General features: G+C 35.5%; 1 protein-coding gene across 1 annotated transcript; it reads right to left on the bottom strand.

Annotated features, from left to right (window-relative positions):
* Window positions 1-539: 539 nt before the first annotated feature.
* LOC142435587 (ATP-dependent RNA helicase DDX3X-like) lies at window positions 540-14,094 on the bottom strand. The gene is made up of 17 exons (XM_075539817.1): window positions 13,921-14,094; window positions 11,673-11,733; window positions 10,382-10,429; window positions 7,961-8,096; window positions 7,083-7,241; window positions 6,904-7,003; window positions 6,354-6,489; window positions 5,323-5,408; window positions 5,046-5,144; window positions 4,794-4,954; window positions 4,164-4,308; window positions 3,908-4,052; window positions 3,601-3,782; window positions 3,412-3,529; window positions 2,979-3,132; window positions 966-1,099; window positions 540-857 (listed from the first exon to the last, which is right to left on the bottom strand). The coding sequence occupies exons 1-17, from the start codon at window positions 13,963-13,965 to the stop codon at window positions 778-780; spliced, it is 1,989 nt and encodes a 662-aa protein (XP_075395932.1). The 5' UTR covers window positions 13,966-14,094; the 3' UTR covers window positions 540-777.
* Window positions 14,095-19,297: the final 5,203 nt, after the last annotated feature.

The following is a 19,297-nucleotide window of genomic DNA, read 5'->3' as shown; positions in this document are numbered from 1 at the left end:
TGAAATTTCCCCTACAATACTTATCAAAACATGAAACCTTCCCTGGACCACATTTCATATGCTTACAATAAACTAAATGTTAAAAGAGAAATTGCCATATTTACTTAAATTGTGAGTTGCTTTAAAAAATATATGCATGTGTAGCACACCTTAGAACAAATTGTTTATATATAAAGACTAACAGATTGTAAGAGCCTCTCTAGGATAGATTGTGAAAGTCAGAAACTTAACTTAGTAGTCTGCCACATTAGAAGCTAACTTTTCCTAAGATATCCCTTGCATCCCCAACCATCTGTATACATTAAAAACTCCAATGCACATTTACTTAGTGATATTTGGGAATGGATTAGTGATTCCTGCTAAGGTTGTGTGCCAAGGTTTGATTTTTAGCCCAAGTTAACTTTATTTGTCGAAATAACGGATTCTTGAGCAGTATTGCGCCAACAGGAAATTAAATAGTAAGCTGTCTTAAGTAAGTCACAATACACATTAACAAAAAACTAACCTTAGTAACAAAACTAGAAATGCAGTTGGGGTGGAAATAAGGAACAGTAGAGTTAATTCAAACTATAGCAATTAAGTCTTCAAACCAACTTCTAAATAAGACTGATGATTGATTGTTCTTTTTATTTCTTCTTGTGACTTGAGTTTCCTTAATATTGTTCAAAAGAATCACAGCTGGTAATGTACTGCAAGTTCTTGAAGCTACAGATAGAGTCTGGCTAAGTTACATGTGGTTTAGCTTATTTGAAAGGATGACTTCGTTGTAAAACAGATTCAGTTGCCCCACCAGTCAACCCCTTGAGAGTTATAATTTCCTCCATATCCATCACTATTGTAGAAGCCTCCGTAGCCACCTATCAAGAGAATTTTAAAAAGAAAAGTCATCCACTATTTTATTCTTTATTCGACATAAAGTACATTTGTTAACTTACTAAAAGAAATCAGCAGTGATTCACCATTACCTCCACTAAATCCTCTGCTGCTGCCATGTCCTCCACTGCTACGGCTGCTGCTTGCACGGCTATTATTAAAGCTAGAACTGCTTGAGCCACCACTCTGCCGATAGTCTCTGGCACCAAATCCTCCACTGAATCGACTATTAATAGAAAAAAAATTAAAATGAAAATTCTTGACAATTAAATTTGGAGGAAATTAGATTTCTCTAAACTATTCCTATAAATTTGGTAAGAAAAATAAGGCAGTACAATTGGGGCTATGAAATAACATCATAAAAGGTACTTGGGATATAGCAAGTCTACATAATATTCTTTTAACAGTTATCTTGATATTTAAAACTCTCACCTACAACTGTTACCTTTTCCTTGGTCTTGAAAAACAAACACACACACACACACACAGAAAAATTAAACAAAAAAATATGCCATACAATTAATTCAAACCTAGGAAGAGTTGTCACCATATTCAATTCTAGAACCTTTTTTCTTGCCTTTATTGTTGTTCGCTAATTATGACACTGCAGGGCTTTGAATGTTTACTCACATCTAACCAATCAGAGCCGTCCTACTACGTGTATCTTTGAATAAGCCTTTTAAAGATCATGTGGGAAGGATCTGACATGAATGGATGTCATCTGGTCAAGCCTGACTGACAAAAGGAGGAAATCTCATGAAGCCTGACAGAGTTAATAGCATAGTGGGTTCGAGATGCATGGGAAGACATTCCAGAAACATGGTGCGATGTGCCTTCCAAACATGTAGTATTAGTAATGCTATGGATGGCAGTGAAGACTGCGCTTTGTATGAAATGACAGCAGTGACGGTGATGACGGCGATGTGAGGACAGCGTCTATGATGACCTCACACCAGCTGAAGCTCTGCATTGGGATATGGATGATGATGAGGAATCTAGTTTTGAAGGATTTCAACTCTACATTTTAGCTTGGTTGCTGATTGAGCTCAGGGAATAGTACTCTTAAGGTATCATTGATACCTTATTGTTTTTGTAGAACCTATTTTCTACTTACTGTGCTGGTTTACTAATGTTAAGTGACTTGTCCTTTTATTTTTTATTTAAAATAGATATTTAAATAAATTATCCCACTGATGTCTCAATTTTTAGTAATTTTATTTTTATTTGTTTTGATTATTGAAACTCACCAATAGCTTCTGCATTTTCCACCCTAGGCTTATACTGAGTCAATCAGTTTTCTGGTTTCCCTAGTAATAATAAGGTACTTCGGCTTATACTCGGGTTGGTTTACATTCAAGTATATACAGTATACATTGTTGTAATTGTAAAGAACACACACAACCAAATATTCTCCAATTCCACAATTTCTACTTCTATAATTCAGTACCATTGATTACACTCTTATTGTTCAACAATTATTGGTATCCTTTTCCAAATTATTCTACCACCATTAATGTAACTCAATGCCCCCTAAATCACAACTCTTTTTCCTTCACCCACGACAACCAAGTTTTTTTAGTTATCTTGATATAGTATTCACATATCATAAATTTCCATGGTTAAATTTCTTTTAAAATGAGTTGTATACACATCATCACCACCACTTCTAGCATTCCCTCAACCTGTTCTCCCTTTAGAAAAGTACAATTGCAGTTAAAAAAAAAAAAAGAGAAAGAAAAGTACAATTATTTCATGTACTCTGTCATGGGGTGTATTTTAACCCATATTAATGTAAAGATGTTTGTAAATTAAAGTTTATGTAAACTAGTACACACACACACAGTTCCTAAAGATCTCAGTATTAAATTGCTCAGTTTAACTTCATCTTACTCTAATAATATTTATCGATGTATTTGGATAAAAACACTGTTCCTACAATGATTTATCACCTTAGAAACCTCATTTATATAGGGCACTAAGAGTTGGAACAAAATCTAGCGGAATCCAATGTTTAGATAATTGTTTATCTTGCTTAAAAAATTCAACTTTAGACATAATCATTAACCCAATACACACTTATTTCCCCTTCCTAAAGAAACTTATACCTCTTTGAACGTCCACGACCGCTACCCTTATAATGGTGTTCAAAAGCCATATTTTCTAGCCAGGATGGCACTTCTTGCTTAGCTTCAACAAGAAGATCCAACAAATCCTTGGTGATATTTATATTTTTTTCATTAAAGAATGAGGTGGCAAGGCCTAAGAGTTCAGAAAAGCAAACAAATTATCAGAAACTTCCATACAGTATTAAGACACCTACTATAGAGAATTTAAAAATATGATAGTAAAAAAACTTGGAAGAAAAGGTCTGGTTAAAAAAAAGCTCTGTTGATGGTTATTTTAGAGGGAATAAGATTATTCTTTGATGACAACCTGATGGCAGCTAACACTAATATTTAAGAGGTGTGCCATTCATACCCTTTTCCCCATGTACAACAAAAGTAAGCCATCAAAACAATTCAAAAGTAAGCATCATACCAAGATTTCCTACACGTCCTGTACGGCCAATTCGATGTACATATTCTTCAATGTCACTTGGCAAATCAAAGTTGATAACATGTTTCACATTTGAAATGTCTAGTCCTCTTGCTGCTACCTATAAAAGAAGTGTGGTTAAAATAAGGAAATAGGCAAAAGTGTTTTATCTGAAAAAAGAAATATACACACAGCTGTAGCCACTAGAATTGGGCTTTTTCCTGAGCGGAACTGGTGAAGGGCCTCTTCTCTATCTCTCTGTGATCGGTCTCCATGGATGCTAGTACAAGCATATCCTTCATGGTATAAGAAATCTTCCAGAGAATCGGCACCTTTTTTGGTCTCCACAAATACTAATGTCAGTGAATCCTTCCCTAGAAAATTTCATGGTTTGGTTAATGACACATCTTTAGCAAGTATGTTACATGAATCAACCGGCTAAAAGTACTTAAATTGATCCTTTTCACAGTTAACAAGATTCTAGAAGTGGACATTTTACCTGTTGCATTTAGTAAGTCGAGAAGAAATGACCGCTTGTCTGCTTCTCCCACCCAAACTACTTTCTGTGTGATGTTTTCAGAGGTAGAGCCAACTCTCCCTACAGCCAAGAAGATATATTCATCCAAGAAATCACGGGCAAGCATCTGAAAAGTATGGAGTCCAGTTTACTCTATTATTTACATAAACATACATTTTTTAGATAAACATTTTATTTTAAAAAACACTCTTAAAACGTTTTAAATATCAAATAGTACCTGTATCTCCTTAGGAAAAGTAGCACTAAACATCATAGTATGGCGAACACCCTTAGGTGGCATGGTATCTTGTTCAACTATACGACGTATTTGAGGCTCAAATCCCATATCCAGCATCCGGTCAGCTTCATCCAACACTAAATATCTATAAAGAATAAGAAAGATTTGTCTAGAATTTGGTGAAGCTGACTGATGGGCATACTTACGTTTTTATAAAACTACACTAACATCCATTTAGAACTAACTTTCTAGTATCACAATTTGATGTATGGGAAAAACAACATGAATTCAGGATATGTAAAAACTGCTGAAGAGCACATAACCAATTTAACTATTTTAAAATTCTGGGTAATAAACTATACCCATTTAAAAAAATACCAACTCTGAGTCAATCTGGACGCTTAACATGTGTACGTAAAAGGGTTTTGAACTATAAATCTTTATGCACACAGAAGATCTCATCTTTCTACTAGGGAATAGCTTGTGGGCTCCAACTGCTAATCTTGTCTTCCCATAGTATAATTACAATAGTCAAGTAATATATCTGGTTAAATATTAAGATCACTAGTAAACATTACAAACAAAGGAACAACAAAACACTTCAATCCTGTAATGTAAAAATTAACATACTTGCAGAAGTCTAATCCAATCTTTCCTCTTTCCATCATATCTACTAGGCGTCCTGGAGTAGCCACTAACAAGTGGCATCCTCGTTCTAAGTCTCGAATCTGTTGACCAATATCAGCACCACCATAAACAACACAAGGACGAACTCTAGATCGGTAGGAAAACTATAAGCAAAGAATTTATCAGGTAGTCATAAAAACAAAGTGATTATTAAAAAAATCAGTGAATGGTAATGCTATCCAGAAGCATACTTACTTTTCTAGCTTCTTCATAGATCTGTACAGCCAATTCTCTTGTAGGAGCCAAAACTAAAGAAATTGGATACTGTTTGCGCCGTCCATACCTTCCATATTCCTAAGAAATAATCCAGTTTACAAATTAAGTTTCACAAATCTTTTAAGTTAACTTTCTTAAAAGTTTACTACTGGATGGTGTAAGAAAAATTCTCATTTAAAAAGTAAAGACATTTAGCATCATTTAGAAGTTTTTACTAATTTTCTAATAAAATTTTTTGTTTTATAAAGAAATATACCTTCACGGCCTTCAAAGCTTCGCCTGGACCATCTGTATAAATCTGACTCAAGATAGGCAAGAGAAATGCTGCAGTTTTTCCAGACCCTATGAAGAAAACATGAATTAGTGAGTACCATATTTTACTAGATGTTATATTCACACAGCTAAGAATGAGGATGCAAAGTGATTTTTCTCAATAATTTTGAAAACCATGATATAACAGTTTCCTATTTAAATTTTTCTTTGCATTCTAGTTTGCAGAAAAAGCAAAAAGTGATTTCAACTTCTATTTTAAAACTCCTTTATAATCTTACTTTATGAGAGCTGGAATTTTTCCGGCTTTCAGTTTCTTCCTCTTTTTTTATTATTTGCTTTAGTAAAAAACATTGACACTTCCTTTATGACAGGTTTCACTTTACATGTACTTCTGACTTTCACTTTTTACCATATATTATATACTGATGATATACTTGCTGTAACTTTTCAGGGAACAGTCTTTGTATTTGTAGTAAAGAATACTCATAGACTATTTATAAACAAATGTTATGGTATGGAATGTCTCAAGAACCCATTTACAAAATGGAGGTGGCAAACATTTATGATGTAATGGTTTTGCCAGACCACAGTAAAAGTTAATTCCTTTGCTTAAAAGAAATAAAAGCAAAACAAAAAAAAATTCCCACAAATGAAAGGAAATTTCCCCATCCTATTTATTTCCACAAGCCAAGTAATGACAGAAAAATAACTTTGTACATATGACTAACAGTAGGAAATGTTATTTCCTCTATAAAGCTATCTTTCCCTAATGGATGGATCACAACATTTTATTCATGTTCACTTTTTCTTTCTTATTCCATTTTATTACTAACTTTCCCATCAATGGAACTAAACAGCTTTCACCTGTTGCAGACATTCCAAGATTACCATTAATCAAAGTAAACATGAAAACAAACAAACATGGATTTCAGGCTCAAGAAAAGGTATTAAGTAACAAGTACTTTTGGAACAAGCAAATTATTTGTTACACATCTTCCCTCTAAGTTAGTTTACCTGTTTGGGCACAAGCCATCAAATCTCTCTTTTCTTTGATAATAGGAATTGCATATTTTTGCACTGGAGTAGGCCGAGTGTAACGTGTGAGCTCAATATTGCCCATAATGATTTCTCCCATCTCAACATCACTAAACTGTCAAAGAAATTTAACCAGGTTAATCAAATAATCAGTAAAATCAGAATGCTAAATATAGCTACAATATAGTAAGTACATATGGCATTTACTGAGTTGTTTGACCTGAAACCAATTAGTAGTATGTGAAGGCATTTTTTAAAATTACATGTTCTCTTGGCTCTATTGTATTTGAATAGGTTTAAATTTCTTATGTTTGACACATTTTCTATGTAAGGATTCTTTCATATCAGTAACATTTTTTTGCTCTCCCAAAATTACCCAATGAGATTTTCATTATCTACAAAAAATAACTATTAAATATGCTTTTTTGTTGGGAAGCAATATGCCTTTAGGAAGCCCATTTAACTAGCTATTAATAGAAAACATTTATATACTTTCTGCTCTTTTAAAAAATTACACATAAAAACTTACACTTTCAATATGTGCAGGGCAGTTATTGCCAGTTGCCTCTACTGGTATGTCGTCATATTTCTCAAAGTTAATTCCGGTGTTTCCTCCAGAGAAAAGTTCCCTAAAAGTAATTTTTATATGTATGTTATGCTAGGTATAGTAAGTCTCAAAACAAATCAATAAACATTTTAAAAACGTACTGTTCTAAGCGTTCACTTGGAGGAAGAGGCTTTGACCAATCATCTTCATCTGATTTGTCACACCAGCGACTATGTCCACTACGTTCAAATTTGCCAAAGCCAGTTCTGTCACCACGACTCCCAATGCCATCATAGTCACTACGTCCCCGATCATCAAACCTGAGTAATACAAAGAATTTAAACAGAATATTTAATTTATTAATTATCAAGATTATCCTTTCTCTAGAATGTGCCTTGATAGAAATTGTTGGCCACAAGGACTGACATTTGAAGTAATGCAACATTACTTGTCAAATAATTTTATTTTTATTTATTCAGATGGCTATTGACTCTAATGAAGAAAGTATAACCTCTAATAGTTTAATCTATGTTTTAATCTGTATATTATTCTCATATGATTAAAACATGTCTCAGCATGCTCAAAAGAATGCAGTTTTTCAATGAAACCAAAAGCATATTTCATACATTTAAGATTTATAATCTAAATACACTTGGTATTAGTACAACAGGAAGTTGTTAAACTGAATTGCCAAAGCTACATTACATAGAAAAAGTCATGTATGCAACTAAAGTTAGTATGATTGTGGAATTTTAATATTTGTGAAAAATTAAGACAGGTTTATAAGATTAACACACATGGCAATAAAAAGCAATTTGTTTAAAAATCTGTGAGCCATTAAAAGCTCAATAAAACGACTGTAGTATTTCAATTGCTTGACATAAAATTAAGTATAAAGACTTCTTACAGATAACAAAACACTGAGTTAATCAATATTGAGCAACATGTAACAACAGGCAATATACTAAACATAAAACATGAGAATGGAAAAATCCTGTTTTTAAGATGCTACTGTTTACACAATAAAGGATCATTTTACCTTCCTCTGGATCCACCTGCACGGTCAGTGCGGTCATTGAAATAGCTGGGTTTTCCTCTTGAATCACGAGATCCAAAACTGCTGTATGCATCCTTATCTTTACAATTCCACCCTGAGTTATCTTTTTCATATAATCCTTCAACAGTACAACAAAAATTAGGAAATGACAACACAATAATACAGGACTAATGGGAATATTCTTATCAATGACAAAGAAAACTGGATATTTTTTTAACGAGCCAACACTAATCATATTCTTAATAAATAGTATGCCAATATAATTACTCAACATTAACAATTAGTTTTCCATTCTTTGCTAAGACATATTTGCTGTCAAAATCACAAAAATACAAGCACATTCCAATTAAATTATTTTAATGAGATAGGCAAACTCCTTTCTTTTAGGTTTAATTTCTCACTAATGTCAAGATTTTAAATGAGGGTTATCATATTTTTCAGTTCTCCACCATTTCTCAATTCAAAATGAAAACAAAACAAAAAGGAGCTAGATGTATTAATCAAAATGTAACACATTTATAAAAAGTTGGAACTCCAAATTGCAGATACTGAATTATGCTAAAACTAATACCATGAAGCCTCTAAGTGGGATTCTAAAAGTATATGGGGAAATTACACATTATGATCCCATTCCAAGTTGCATAGTGAACTAGTATTTATTCCACCCTAAGTCTTGGAGATACAAATTGAGAAGTTACCTATTAATGGCAATACATGGCCAGCTAAGTGAGCATCTTCACTACTTACTCTGATTTAGTCTAACTACTCTCCCCAAAAAAGACCACAAAAATGAATCCATCAATATGACACAAGGACCATCCAAGGTTGAAAAATACTGCAGTTCTAAAATAACTTCTTAACAATTTTAGGACAGTACACAGCATTTAGAAAATTACAGCTCATGTCATAAGAATTTGAAAGTTAGGAAAATCAGGACTCACTAATTAAAAACAAGTCACATACAAATAGGTAATTTTTAAAAAGGATTAAAATGAATAGACATTTAGATGCTTTTACAAACATTCAACTTTGTTAACTTAACATTTGTTTTATACCTCTATCACTACTCAATTTTTAGATATAAACAGAATTATTAAGCTTATAAGGTTTCATACAGCTATAAAAATTTTAAGACACTGTTATTTCCCCCTGTGAAGTACTCAATAAGTACTGAGTACAATTCCAGTTAATCTAGTATTGAAAATACTCATAATTAAAGAAAAGTATACTTAGCAGCTTATCTAAGTCAATAGCAAACCACAGGCTCTAGAACATACTCTATCTTTCAAATATCCCCTTTTTCATCCACTGGTCAAACCAGTTAAATTGCCTCCCAGTTGATTATGGCAATTTCACATGTACAGCAGATTGTTTTTTAAAAAATTAAGATTGCACCAGAGACACAGTGTGGGAATTGCACCAGACCTGATCCCACCACACCGAGGCGAAGCATTGGGGGAGTGCAGCGGAACAGCAAGGGAATGGAGTGGCAAGGTCCCCAGGGAATGCTGAAAGTGGACTTTGGGGCCAGGGCGTGGTGCCCCAACAGACTGGACTGGAAAACACTCCTAAGGGCCAGCAAACAATCCCTGAACTAACTACAAGCTTTTCTCTTGTGAAAAAAAAAAAATTAAGATTGTGCAGGTTTTTTTACTCTACATACAAATAAGGGAATTCGGGTGTTAATACGCATGGGGGAAAATATTTTCCAAATAAATCAAGGCACTAAGACCAATACTTTAACTTATTGTGTGCCCAATTGGAAATCCTGTCAACTCAACTTTAATAACTTCACTAGGAGAGCTTTTAAAAAACAGTAAGCAGAACTTTATCACCATTTACTTGCAAACATTAAAAAACATTGAAACCATATTGTCATGATTACAAGTGAATAAAGTGTAAAATGAAAGTCTTTGCTTTGGGGAATCAGTTTTCAAAAGGTATTAAGAACCTTCCTGCATCATTTAATGAGATTTTCCAGTTAGTTCTTGAGGATCATGTCCTAATAACTGACAACAATTGATTTTATGATGTTTAAATACAGAACTTTGGGTTGTAAATATTTCCAGTAACAGACCCTTCTCATCTAGTTGAGTGGCTATGGGTTCAAATTGCCACTGACTGCTTCAAAGGGAAAAAGTCCACGCTTGCTCCTCCTGTAAAAGTTACAGTCTCCAAAACTCAGAAGCACTTCTAAACCTTGTTCCCTAGGATCAGCAATGAGTCAAAATTGACTCAGTGGCAGTGAAAATGCTTTAAACCTTTATGGCATAAAAGCTTCTTAAAAGCATAGGCTAACAGTAGTCATAGACTTTTTCCAAAATACCTCATTTCTCATAGACATTTGCTAATTTGTACATAAAGCAATGTTATATATAGCTTTGTAAAGCTGTTCTAACATACCTTTAGAAGCTTCTCTGTTCCTTAAGTGAGGAGGTATATAACGCCCTTCTAAAATAAAAATATAAAATTAAATGCTTATGAGGTTTTTAAATCTAAATCTTTGGAACAAATTAAGTCTGACAACCAAGGTTTAACTATATAACCATTATGGAAATAGTCTATATATGCAGGAGTGGGGGGTGTCTAATCACTCCGAATGGGGGTATCTAATCTCCCACATAGTCTGGTAAATCTACACAATAAGGAGATATAAAAAGATGGAAAAGGAAAAATGTGCTTTTAGAAAGAAATTGAGGGTTTCTTATTTTTAAATAAGGCAATTGCTATTCTATATACAGATACAGACTATGGACTATGGCGATAAGATTAAGCAACTAAACTATCAAGCAGGAGAAACTGGTTTTATTCCCAGAAAAAAGGAATTTTAAGTTTCTTTTGGTTGGATATGTAAGACTATATTATTAGAAAAATATTAACCAAATACTCTAGAACTCAAAACCAAGGATGAAACCACTCACAAAGCAAAATGAAAGTTCTGTGTTATCTCTTAAGCAGCAGGAACTAAATAATTTAAACACAAGTATTTTACGATAAAAATAGTTAAAGCCAACCCATATCAAGAGGAATGACCACCCCTCTACATTCTACCTTCTTCTGAGTCAACACGTATTTGTATTATCTAAACAAAACCCAGTTTCTCTGTGATAAGAATTGTATGAGCCCCTAATAAATTGTTAAAATTAATAAATTTAAAAAAAAAACAAAAAAAAACCAGTTTCTAAAATGTATACAGCCCACAAATTGAATTTTAGAGTCATCATCCACTGGAAAAGAACCAATATTCATTAATACAGATACATCAAAGCACTTTGTAGTTTACATGGTAAAGTCAGACAATAAGATTGTAACTTAAAATGACTTAGTCTAGAGAATAAAGTAGTTTCCAGTATGGATTCTCACTCATAGCAACGCCCTAAAATATATATATCAAAATAGATCAGTACTTCACAAAGTTTTCAATAACTTTCTTTTTAAATAAGTCTTTTTTTCTGAGAATCTTTGGGTTGGACTTTAAACTTTCAGCTGAACCTTTAAAGTTTGTATCACCCATGCCTCCCAAGCGCAAACAATAATTAATAGTAAACTACAAAATAAATGTATTTAACTAACATCCACAATAGTTTTCTACTATTACACAAACCTAAGTTAACATTAACATATTACAATTAATTCACTTTAACACCTCCCCGTCACAAATGTAATGTTTATATAATGAAAATATTTTACTTACTGCTTGCTGTATTTCCTCCTCCACTTTGATTATCTGAGGAGTTCAGGTCTAGACCAGCAAACTAGGAGAAGCAAAATATTAACAGCTTACATGGTGATTACATTTTTAAGAGACCATGATGTTGCTGAGCTAACTTAGCAAAACCCACAATCTACCCTGGAATATTTACTGTCCTGCTAAAGCAAGTTGAAAGGAGGAAAATGCAAGTCTCATAAGTCCACAGATTCTACCCTTTTGTATATGAGTGTTGAGACAAAATCCTGGGCTTTTTGTTTTATGATGGAATGTTTTTAGGAAGCTTTAGAAACATAAGATATCAAAACTGAACAAGACTGCAAAAAAGAATGGTACATCTTTCTCTCATTAGCAAAATGTTGAAACCACTATGAGCAAACAGAGCTCCTTTTGAAGTCTACAAAGGAGGAAAAAAATCTAATAGGCAGCAGCTCTAGATTTCAGCCAGCATTCTACCTTAGAACAGAAGCTTCCCATTCATTCAGTAAATATTTCTTGCAGCAATTATCTGTTATAAAAAGCACCAGTCACTGAACTATAATTTTTCCAAGATTAGAATTCCTTAAGAACAAATTAGCAGCAAATATTTTGAGGTTAAACCCACAAATGATGCATACCTTTTATACTAAATTTTGTACTTCTACATATTAAGTCATTAATTAATTTTTTTTATTTTCTAACTACTAACTAGTACTGTACTTTAAAGTTTGTGTCCCTCCCTAATAAGGTACAAAATATTAAAGCAAAGTTGATATCTGGTTCATGAACAGATAGTGTGCTATATAGAGTATTAAAAATAAAACCCAGTATCATTAAACTTTATCAATCACCCAGGAAGACAATAGCCTATTTTTAAAATTTCTGGTCCAATTTGTTTATCATTAATCTTTGCAAATGTATTTCATATTTAGTTCCCAACTGTTTATTCCTGGCTATAATATTAGACCAATGATACATATTAGGAATTTCTGTGCTTGTAAAACCGTTATTTACATTTTTAATCTATGTCCCACTTAATAAGTCAGCAAAAAGCTTATAATAACCACATAAACATTAAAGGCTTGAAATAGTGTCATGAAACTTTGTTTTCGATAACACATTAGAGTTTACCAAGAATAAACCATCAGGATGAGCTGTTGTATCAAAACATAATACCAATGAAAAACAGCTCCTAGGTTTTTATCTCGAGTCAATGAATCCTCACCTACCACTTCCAGAGCCATTATGGTTTTTTTTACATTTTATTTAAAAAGAAACACAAGTTTCAATCTGTTTTCGTGAATATGGTTAAAAACGGCAAAATAAAGTCAACAAGACAGTAATCGTCGTGACATCCAACTTTCTGAGTGTTTTCCACACAGGATCCCTGAATTAAATCGCTTATTCAAAAAGAAAACACCAGGTACTACGGAACTAAAATACTACCCATTCTACGACTGAGATTTAAATAAAAAACCAGTGTCTGATTCCTAACCTCTGGGTTATCTTCCTGTTGGCGCCCAACTTCCATAATCTCCAGTCAAGAGGAGTCCCTTCTGCCGTTTTTTTACTCCCCTCTCCAACAATTACTTTTCAGTTCTTCTGCGTCACAAAAGTTTCCACTCTAGAAACGCAGCTCCGTTAGTAACCGACCACCACCATCACGGTTTTAAGAACTCGCAGAACAGACACACAGGACAACGTTTCCACAGTTCTTTATAAGCCTGCACCTCAATAGATCAGCCTCTTTAACTAGGGGACGAACTGCCGTCTAGCCAAGCAGCGGTACACAAAGGAGGCCGCCGCCATTACGGAGAGAGAAATCCAACTCCTCCTCCTAGCGGCTTCTACAACCGCGACGCTTTTAGACCGAATCAGGGCTGCTTAGATAAAAGTAAACCATTAGCGACATATCCTACATATCGTATGTCTCTGTTCCGATATTATACACGGTGTTTGCACTATCACATTTCTAAGAGAACACACGAATGCCCTAAGCCGCCATTGTGCGCGACCGGGTTTCAAAGCCTGAAACCCAAACCAGGCCGGGCTCAAACAACTTCATTCCAATTTAACTGAAATCTGACGGCCATTTCCCAAAATTATCTATCCACGATTGATTATCTATCCACGATTGCATAATCCCATCGACTACATAAGTTCTAGTTCAGAAAAAGGTGGTTAGCTTTGCGCCACAAGCCATTTTAAGCAGTAAAAGAAACCATGGTAACCTCATAAGCTTATTTAGGCTCACCTGCTGGTCCAGCCCGACAGCATTTTCCACCGCCACATGATTCATCCCGGAAGAATAATGATTTTTCGAGCGTTTCCAACTGCAGGTTGAATTTGCTGAAACTACACAGACCTCACAGGCGAACTGCGGATCCGAAGAAAAGCGTTCAGCTACGGTCGTAAAATAAACGCTCCAGTACCTCTACGTCAGCACGTAATACGTGACTCCTCCTCTCTCTTACCAGCCCCTAAATTCCTTGTCCCCAGTCTTACTTCTGGTTGGCTAATAGCTTTTACTCATAATCTCGCGGGATCTCCACTTAAGTTCCATCGTCCAAAACTCTCAGAATTGTGAGCTATATTAAACCCGCCTTCCGGAATGTCTTGAAATTCTCTTAGAGAAAACTAGTTCTCGTCCTTTAAGAATAGAGAGATTAAACATAGCGACAATAGACTTTCTAAATCTTCCTTATTATTTCGTTACTTCCCACCTCCTAGCTTGCTTGGAACTCTCCTAATTTAGGAGATCTGGATTTATTAATAAAAGTTCTCCCTTGTAACTAGATTTCACCTCTTTAGTGCAGCTTTCCGAAAATCCTAACTAGTCAGGAAAAACCTGGCGCCGCGTTTGCAAAAGGCTGCATGACTCCACTTGTTGGAGGTTATCATTTCTGATACAGTCACCGATGGCTAGAATAAAATCTGCGAGAGTGGATGGTGATTCGGCCAAGGGGCAGGCAGGCAATGGCTTCCGCTGCTGAGACCAGGCAACCAGTTTGTAGTCTCTCCTACTTACTAGCTGCGTGAGTACTCTTACCCTATACAATGCCCACACCTGTTGTGAGGAAATAATGATGCACTTATACGTTTAAAACTGATTACGCATTTTTCCCTTCCCTGGCACCCGCCGTAAAACAAACTACATTAATCCAGTGCTTTTCCTTGGACTACCGTGGAATATCTGGCCACAAATTCAGTGGCCAGCAGAATTCCAAAATTTTCAGATCCAGAACATGTTGGGGCTCCTTTACCAGGTTCAAGGGAGTGGAAAATGTTAGGCATAACCAGCAAGCACCAAACTGAATCTCTGTTCTTATGGGCTTTCTTTACTGATTGGAAAGCCAGTTCTTCCAAAACTTAATTATGTTGACTAACCCAGCATAATCCTTTAGGTTTTCCTTTCTTTTTCTCCCCCCACCCCCCTCCCAGTATTCCTTTCTTATAACATAATTTAAGGCCACTTTTCTATGTACACGTTAAATGTTCCATAGTAAAAATAAACTTTTTTCCAAAATTGACCAATTATAAAGCAATAAATAGACATTTTATTTTAAGCAATACATTTTTTATCTTTTAAAAAACTTAATAGGGATTGATACATATATCCAATCATTCTACAGTTCAATCACATGCAACAGAATTGTACATTTGCTGCCATATTCAATATAGAATCCATATGGACCCCTTTGTGTCATCCCCTTTTACTGCACCCCCACTTCCTCTGTTTCCTTCCCTCAAAAACCCCTATACCACTTGCTGACTCCCTAGTTTAATCAATCCTGATTTTCCTTCACCCAAAAATAAAAAAACAAATACTGCAATGTCCAGAGGGTAACCCCCAGTGACAGAACACTCCTGTATACCACCTAATACATATAAGCAGGTACTGTTGTATACCCCAAATAAATAAGATTTTGAAAACCTGATCTGGTTCAGTATGCATGCTAAGGGGAATCTGTTGACAAGCTTTAACTGTTCAATTCAGGCTTCTGCCTTTGATGTCCTGTGCTCTACTCACCCGTGCCTCCATTTAGTGGTCACTTTCCTCCTATCCCTCAATGGTGGATAGAGGTTTATTTCCTATTATAGTTCCACCAATGAATCACGGGTTCCTGCTGTCATCCACAGCCCTCTGTCAACCAGATTCTTAGACTTTAGGCACTGATACTAATCCCTCCCTGCAATTTGGATCGTGTACCTTACCTTCAGTGACCGAGGAAGATGGACTTATTCCATGTAGACTTAGTGGACATTTCACTCAGATGGCTGTTTGTTTGGAGACAAGTCTTTAAAATCTCAGATGCTATTTTATCTGATAGCTGGGCACCACCTAATTGCTTCACCATATTTTGCTATAGCACCCATATCCTCTGTGTTCCCTTCCTGAGGGTGAGTATCCAGCAGGACCCTGATATAAAAACCAATTGTTCTTAAGTTGGAACTGGGATTTAGTGTGAACCCAAAAACCATTCCTGGATCTAAGTTTGCTAGTTTTGGGTCTTTCAATTTATTCTTACTTGGCAATTAATCCAAATGTCATGTTCCCTCGTTCGATCACATCAAGCAGAATTGAACCAAAGCTTCTATAATCTGTTTCCAAATGTGCTATTTCTTCCTGCCTTTTGCCACCATCTACCTTTTATTGCCCTTCCTGACATCCTTGTTCTACATGCTCTCCCTGTAGGTTCATCAATCCTGGGTTTCATTTACTTAAAAACTTATTTCATCTCTTACTCCATAGCACCTCTGAGACACACCCTGATATGAACAAACAAAACCCAAATATATCAGAATGACTGTCATGGAGTTGCCAGAACAGTACATATCTTGTTACAACATGTAGGGCATTGCTGTAGCAAGACCTTATTTGTCCACCTACCAACAGCTCCCAAAATTGGTACAGCTGTCTTCATTTCTTTAGACATCTTGCATTTTCCACTTTAAGTCCTTGAGTTCTTGTCCTGTCTGAAGCAGAGTCCAATTTACCTGGTGGAATTCCTGCGTGGTGTCTTACTGGTGCAGTCTCTGGAGCATGCTGTGTTTGCTGAGGATCCAGGGTCCCAGCACAGCCTGGAACTCAGCCTGGATCCCCAGGATACACTCAGAAGCCCACGTCAATGTGATCCCTTTGGCCCATGCCCCTGAAGGAACTGACCCCCCTGCTTAAGGTTCCCCAAAGACTTGGAAGTCAGTCCCCCTGCATATGCCATTGTGCTCCCCCAGATGTGTTTGGTCCAGTTCCACTATCTTACATTGTTCTTCCCATCTTACCCTTCCTCCCTCTGTCTACTTGTCCCGGGGCCTCATCACAGATACTCATATCAGCCACATATCACCACATTATTCATCCCACCTTTTATCTCCCTTGACCATTTTTTTCCTACTACTGTGAGGCACCCTCTGGTTAGTGCTTTTATAAAAACTTATATACTCAAATTACTTGGAGGGGTTCCTTGGCAAAGGTCAGGCGCTGTCCCAGGTTGTCTGCCTTGTGGGAACCCACCTTACACCCACCCCTCCCCAATCCCAGGCAATAACTTAGATGCCCTACAAATCTGGGCTTGTTCCAATTTTGCTGCTTGATTCTACAGCAGTGGACTCAGGCAGAATTTGGTAAGAAACATATTTTAATGTGTTTGATGACTGGGTAGTACAGTAGTTAAGTACTCACCTTCTAACAGAAAGGTCAGTAGTTCAAACCCATCAGTGCTCCATGGAGAAAGATGTGACAGGTTGCTTTCATAAAGATATTTTCTACTCTGTCCTATAGGGTCTCGACTGGCAATGAGCCGTTGTGGTTGTTTAAATTTTTGGTAATCCACTACCATTGAATCCCATCTCTGTGAATTCCATGAGCCATTCCAATTCAATAACCAACTTATAAGGATAATAAAAGACAGCAGGTGTTAGCATCTTCCCATTGGAAGCTGGAAGTAGTGAGTATTATTAACTTGTGGTCACTTCCAACTTGGGAACTGATTTAGCTCTGGATGTATAGGACAAAGAGCACTACATAGATAGTTTACTCGAAGCCCATAATCTTTTCAACATAATTATGCTCCCCTAGTTTGTACTGGCTAGGTAGAAGAGCTGGGTGGGCAAATGATATTAGGTAAATATAGAGAAACATTTTTTACATGTTACATATTTACATGTTAGAAATCATAGTAACTTAGAAGTTTTAGTCTAACTATAAGTGGTTGACAATGAAATTCAGGTGTGGTAAAGGGAGGGTTGGATCCATTTCCAAGTGGAAATCAGATTCATATCGATCCTTAGTGCACATTTAGCAATTAAGGAGGAATATCCACACTTTGTACTTGTACAACTCTTTCTTCCAAGCCTGTTTTCCTACTTATTCAAGTTTTTACACTGCCCTATGGTGTCAATTTTTTAGCATACACAAAATACCAAAATTCTGGGTTACTGAGGTAGACTGAAATCACTATTATAAAAATTAATAGGCTAGATTAAAGCCATTAGTATAAATATATAAGATGCTCAAGTAACAACAGTTAATACAGTCAACTCTAGAAGGAAATGGATATAAAAAGGAATTCTAAATCTCAGCATGTTTGAAAGACCAGTCTTGGTCAAACTCTAATTGGGAGGTCCTACAGAATCTAAGTAACTGTTGCTCTCATAAGTGTGCTTTGAGGAAAAATTACACAAAGGTAGCACTTCTCATTAAATAGATAATCTTAGATATCGAGGCAAAAGTTTTTCTGTTGTTACTCCTTTTAATTTTTGTGAAATTTTTGTTGTAATATTTTTAGTTAGGAGAAGTAAAACTAAAGAAAAAAAAGATTACTCGTGAATGCCTAAACTCTAAATTAAAATCATAGTCATTGAGTCTCTGACACATCTTATAGGACTTTGATACACAGTGACCTTATAGGACAGGGTAGAACTTCCTGTAGGTTTCCACGTCTGTAACTTTTTATAGAAGAATGTCTCATCTGAAACAGAGAAGTTGATAGTTTTCTGAGGCTTACTGCTCACCTTGTTGTTAGCAGCCCAACTCATTACTCACTTTACTACCAAGACTTCTCTGTAAATCCCCTAGTAATGTAATATACTGAAATTCAGTTTATATCAACTCAACCATGAATTTTGATATTATTTGTACTAGAGAACTGTGTTCCATAATATTTTTTTAATGGCTGAAATTACAAAAGTAGCTCATTAGGTCTTTCTTCTGAGCTGCTTCTGAGTGAACCTTAACCTCCAATCTGTCAGTAACCAACCCAGCATGTTAACCACTTTTATCACCCAGGCACTTCTACCATTAGTATTATAAAAACATATTGTAGAACCATAAATAATAGTACACATTTGTCTTTGTTTAAGCAAATAAGAGGGAAAGCTTGGGCACATGGTCTTAAATTGGGAAAGGTGGCAAGAAGAATTGTGAGTCCTGGAAGTACAGTGAGAAAACTTAATAACATCCAGCATACTACTTTGCACTTCAGGTAACAGGAATATTAGTAGTGGTTTTTCTTTACAACGATTTATACCATGAAGACAGGTCAGAATCTTATAGTTTAGTACTGAATGTTAACATCTATATTGGAATAATTTGCTTTGAACTGTGTAAAAGTAATTCATGTCCTCTACCT

This window comes from Tenrec ecaudatus, chromosome Y (genome assembly GCF_050624435.1).
Source record: "Tenrec ecaudatus isolate mTenEca1 chromosome Y, mTenEca1.hap1, whole genome shotgun sequence".
Lineage (NCBI taxonomy): Eukaryota > Metazoa > Chordata > Mammalia > Afrosoricida > Tenrecidae > Tenrec > Tenrec ecaudatus.
This window is presented reverse-complemented; position numbering and strand designations above follow the sequence as displayed.

Bases quoted from the DNA above. Each gene is read 5' to 3' on its own strand.
- LOC142435587 (XM_075539817.1), bottom strand. From the start codon at position 13,965: ATGAATCATGTGGCGGTGGAAAATGCTGTCGGGCTGGACCAGCAG. The intron at 7,004-7,082 runs GTACGTTTTTAA...AATTACTTTTAG, and splicing joins CCAAGTGAACGCTTAGAACA to GGAACTTTTCTCTGGAGGAA. The intron at 3,530-3,600 runs GTGTGTATATTT...CTTCTTTTATAG, and splicing joins CAATTCTAGTGGCTACAGCT to GTAGCAGCAAGAGGACTAGA.